This window comes from Doryrhamphus excisus, linkage group LG7 (assembly GCF_037039965.1).
Source record: "Doryrhamphus excisus strain RoL-2023G ecotype Guam linkage group LG7, RoL_Dexc_Guam_v1.1, whole genome shotgun sequence".
NCBI lineage: Eukaryota > Metazoa > Chordata > Actinopteri > Syngnathiformes > Syngnathidae > Doryrhamphus > Doryrhamphus excisus.
In genome coordinates this window covers 9,006,561-9,011,659 of record NC_136363.1, presented here as the reverse complement: position 1 = coordinate 9,011,659, position 5,099 = coordinate 9,006,561, and the positions used below count along the sequence as shown (strand labels likewise).

Here is a 5,099-nt window from a genome sequence, read left to right as displayed (position 1 = left end):
GCAGCACACAAGATTAAAAAAGTAATTGACTCCCTCGGCACACATGCAGTGTTTTCACATACAATTTAATCCGGTTTAGCCACAGTAATGATGCAATAATGTAATAATATGCTCATATTGAGCATTTTCTACCATGGATATGGCCAAATGTTGCATTGGAGTTCAGGCAGGTGTACCTAATAATGTGGAATGCACACCACAGCAAACTACAATCTATTTTTTTTAACCTAATATTACTTATTGTGGCATGTAGGGGTGGTTGTTGACTGTTTTTCAATGTACTATCAATACAGATTTTTTTTTTGCATTGAAGTGATTATTTGGTATAGATTGGATTTTTTTTCACAGCACAAATTAAATAGTACAGTCATTCATACACAAATATAGATAGTATAGGATTTGCTTTTATAAAAATCATGGATGTATTCATCTCAACAGTGCTACAATGTAAAAAAAAAAAAAAAAAAAAAAAAAAAGACACTGTTGGACACTCGCATCTTTGCCTCAATTTGAGTCATTATTCCCATCCATACGTCCTTTAGTGTGAACTGCGTGGCGATCAAGAGTACACGTTAACTTGCAGACCAAAAAAAAAAGTCGCGCACATCCCTTTTGTTCCCACCCTCGGAATTTGCCACGTTGTATGAGAGCGCCATCTGGCTCGTTGAAGGAAAATGTCAGGTTTTATTCCTGAAATGTCAAGGGCGCCCACAGGAGAGAAGGAGATGCATCACTAAACTGGTGACACAAAGGGCGAGCACCCAGGAAGTGAAAGGGATTTTGGTGATATGTATGGACAGTACGGCTTCTTCACTGTTAACATGGCCGCTTGTTGGCTCTCAGGGTCTGAAATAGAGAAAATAGACTGTATAAAATTGTAGAGTCATTTTTCTTAATCCTATTTTATCCCTCTGGCTAATATAATCCTGTTGTAATTATCATGCAGACGCTCAAGGATTATATTTTAGCCAATTTGTTAGCAGAATTACGCACAATCTTGTTTTAATTTTGGCGCAGATCCAGAAACAGATGCACATTTGTTTGTTTTTTTTCTCCATAATTTTGCAGTAATTAATGCATATTTATGCAAATTTCAGGTATAGACAGGAGTTTTTGTTCTAGTGTTTTTGGAAAAAAACTACCAAAAAAAAGTTCATTCATTCATTTATTTTCGGCCACTTATCCTCACGATGGTCGCGGGGGCTGCTGGAGCCTATCCCAGCTGTCTTTGGGCGAGAGGCGGGGTACACCCTGGACTGGTCGCCAGCCAATCACAGGGCACATATAGACAAACAACCATTCACACTCACATTCATACCTATGGACAATTTGGAGTCGCCAATTAACCTAGCATGTTTTTGGAATGTGGGAGGAAACCGGAGTACCCGGAGAAAACCCACGCATGCATGGGGAGAACATGCAAACTCCACACAGAGATGGCCGAGGGTGGACAAAAAAAAGTTTATTTTCCAAATTTGTAATCAAAAGACTCACCTGTCCTGTGCTTCAGTTACTGAAGCACTGATGTTACACATTACTGCGCAGTAGCCCCCCCTGTGGGTGCTCTGGAGTGCTGCACTCCGATGAGTTCTTGGCTTTGTCTTTGTTGTTGTTGGGCTCGTTGTCTTTGATGATGTCATACTGACGACAAAACAGCGCGATCACACCTGGGACGCAAAGAAAACAGACAGTGACTGACTTGCGGAGAAGGGAAAAAAAAACAATTAATTACTCAACTGCAGATGGGACCAGGCGTGGATTACGAGAAGTCGATACTTGTGCATATTTGCTATATAATGTAGCAAATAAAGTAATGTACACATAATGCGGTTATGCAGGGAACCCTTAGGTAAATGGCTGCTGCTGTTTTGGTTAGCAAACACTTCTGTGGCAGTCTGTGAATGATATCAAGTAGAAGATGACCTCTGAATGAAGTCGCGGCATCCTTCTACCCATGATGCATTGCCACGCTCAGTCCTTACCTGCCCACATGACCAGAACCACTGCAATGATGATGACTTCACCGGCTCGCAACTGAGCAGCCTGGCCCACTTCCTCCATCGTGACCTCATCTGGCGAGAGAAGACAAACAAAGCGTGTGAAGCCCCTGAAGGTCACAGACAAAAGTCACAGGCCCCCCTGCAGGAAGTGATAACATGTTTTAAAGTATATTGTCGCTACTGTCCTCTATTGGAAATATTATTCTCTCTTATCGCTTGTGCTCCTGAGCGTTTAGTATTTGGGGAAGTGTCTGCTCTTAACTGGGTCGGGCCTGATAAAATTGGAAGCGGCTGTAGATAACAGCTTCCTCTGCATTAAAGGAGGAGGACGATACAGGACACAACACCCAAGTAAGCAGCAAATATGGCTGCCTTCTACTTCCATACACTATACCTGGACTCTTGGATGCCAGTTTCTCCGATTCTTTAGGGGTTCTGAAGAGGACCGGATCGCTGGGCGGGCTGCTGCCCCCCATGCTGATGCTCTGCACGTGGACGATGTACTCTGTGTCTTCATCCAGGCCCCACAACGCACAGGAGCGAGTGGTGGTGTTCACTTCCTGGATGAACCTCAGCGTGCGCACATCCTTCTTCTGCCGACACAAGAATGGAACAACAATGCAGGAGGGCGGGACTTGTTAATATCTTGTTTGATATTAACTCGAAATAAATGCAAATGAGGTAATGCATCCATCTATATAAGGTCGAGGGGGTGCTAGAGCCTATCCCAGTGACTGTTGGGACATTTTTGGTGGTGCAATCACACCTTCAAAGATGGACGTGTGCGTGTGTGACACCTGTTGAGTGATGGCAAATCCGATGACGGGGTCTCCCTCCAGTGTTTCCCACGTGACCATGGCCGAGTTGACTTCAATCTCCTTGACGGTCACATTGAGTGGCGCCGAAAGCAGGGCGTCTGAACCGGGGACAGAATCATGTTCACCTGTGAGTGCAGCTGAACCAACAAACAAGATAAACCTGCTGCACGTATTTACCATGACAAATGATATTTGTATAATATAAGGAGGCTTTCTCCCGAGGGCTGCCAGGACGACCGCGCCACACAGCATCCGACGAGCGGTCATATTGTCTCCCGAATAATGCTATTATGTGAAGAACAATGTACTGCACTCCCAGCTTCATCTCCTCAATGCTAACACCATCAGCTCGGCGCAACAAGGACAAAATTGATTGCGTAATACTCGCGGAATCAAATTTTCCGGATGGTGGCCAAACACTCGGTGGCCCCTCGGAGGCTCCTTGGAGCGTGCGGCTGCAGCGCTCCGGCATGCATGTGATGCATCGGGAGTGCTGACATCAGCATGCGGTGCAAACAACACAGGAGCAGCCGGGGGTTTCCTCAGCAAGCGTCAAGCGTTTGGACGCCATTCCTCTTCAAACACCACGGCCGAGTCGGATAAGGTGTCAGACTTCCAGGAGACAAAGGCAAAGAAGCGTTGGGAAATGACTTCTTCCAATGTTATTGATTATTTATTAACTATAATTTTCCTTTTATATTGCGGGTTTATTGTCATTAGACAATAGAATGTTATAATATAATACGACAGCTTTATTCAAATAAATGAGCATTTTTCTTGTAATATTGGGACTTTATTCTCATAAATATGTTTTCTTTTTCTTGTATTATAAAAAAATTTAGCTTGAAAATCTTGGCTTTATTATCATTAAAATGTTTTTTTGGTAGAATTCAATAGAACTGCTTATTGCAAATAAAATGGCAGCTTTTTATAATTACAATATTTTGTAATATTAAAAAAAAATTCTTAGTCTCTCTTTCGTCTCATAAAAATTTTAATTTTTGAGTATGCTTTAGTCAAATAATTTTTTTATCATGATATGTATTTTTTTGTAAAATTATGACTGATTTGTAATATTACAACATAGTTCTTGTAAAATAAATTTTAGCCACTTTTTGGTAACTCATTTTATCATATTTCTCATATTCTAAATATATCCTTGTGTTTTTTCTTACTTTCATAAAATAAATACCCGCCCAAATGGCACATCAGTGTCCTAATATTATATTTATCTATTTATTTTTCAATACTCCGTCATATGGCAGCACTTGAGAAGCCAATCAGGGTTTTCCAATGTCTATCCTACTTAAAACCTTTAGTGGGGTCCTTTCAATGAAATCTAGGGGTGCTATATTCATGTTAAAGTGCTCAGTCCCTTGCACCTTTTAATGTAATCTTGGAATTTTAAGCGAAAGTTTGGATGAAACGCAACCCGACACCACATGACAAAGCGCAGTAATAATAACGTGATGCCAAGGGAATGATGCACACATGCGCCCCTAAATTAGAGTTCCCGCCTGGCACATGTGCTCCCTCCAGCAACACGTGTACATGTGATGAGCATCTACTCACCAGCCCTCACGGTGGACACGCACAGGAAGCCCAGCAGGATCACAGACATCCACCAAGAACCAACCATCCCTCCCGCTTCTTCTCCTCCTCCTCCTCCTCCTTCTCCTTCTAGCGCGGCTTTCCACGCTGCGTGGCCCGTGTAGAGCATCCCCCGTAGGAGGCACACATCGTCCCGAGCTCGGCGTGTTTGTGGCGGAAAACGACGACTGAGGCTCGCCGCAGCGTGAGACTAATGAGGCGCACGGGAGGAGTAAGAGAAGGAGGATGCTGATGAGGAGGAGGAGGAGGCTTTAAGGGAGAAAAGAGGAGGAGCGTCCAGCTGCTGTGATGGAACGCTGCCCGGAACGCAAAGTAAGTGGCGCAGAGGCTCTCTCTCTCTCTCTCTCTCTCTCTCTCTCGCTCTCCCTTTGTTGTCCCCTTTCTCTGTGGGAAAAGAACATTAAAAGTATTGTTACTTTGTTTTCAATTGATCAATCTATCGACAACATTTTCTTTTTTTTAATGTCGTGTAGAAGCACCTGATGTTCCTGTCTCAGACTGCAGTGCGTGGCTGCAACCAGCAGAGGCGCTGTTGAGTCTGTCTGGAAAAAGAACGATATGCTATTGTACATTTGGATACATGCTCCCATTGAAGGTTTACTAAATATATCGAAAATAAGTAATAATAATAACAACAGAATATAATCACAATTTTCGGAATTCCCGCCTA

The 5,099-nt window shown here is 43.0% G+C and overlaps 1 protein-coding gene across 1 annotated transcript; it reads right to left on the bottom strand.

Moving 5' to 3' along the window:
• Positions 1-397: 397 nt before the first annotated feature.
• On the bottom strand, positions 398-4,737 carry LOC131102407 (fibronectin type III domain-containing protein 5b). The gene is made up of 6 exons (XM_058048062.2): positions 4,391-4,737; positions 2,798-2,916; positions 2,395-2,593; positions 1,983-2,072; positions 1,495-1,667; positions 398-846 (listed from the first exon to the last, which is right to left on the bottom strand). Exons 1-5 carry the CDS (start codon positions 4,536-4,538, stop codon positions 1,528-1,530), a joined length of 696 nt encoding a protein of 231 aa, XP_057904045.1. The 5' UTR covers positions 4,539-4,737; the 3' UTR covers positions 398-846; positions 1,495-1,527.
• Positions 4,738-5,099: the final 362 nt, after the last annotated feature.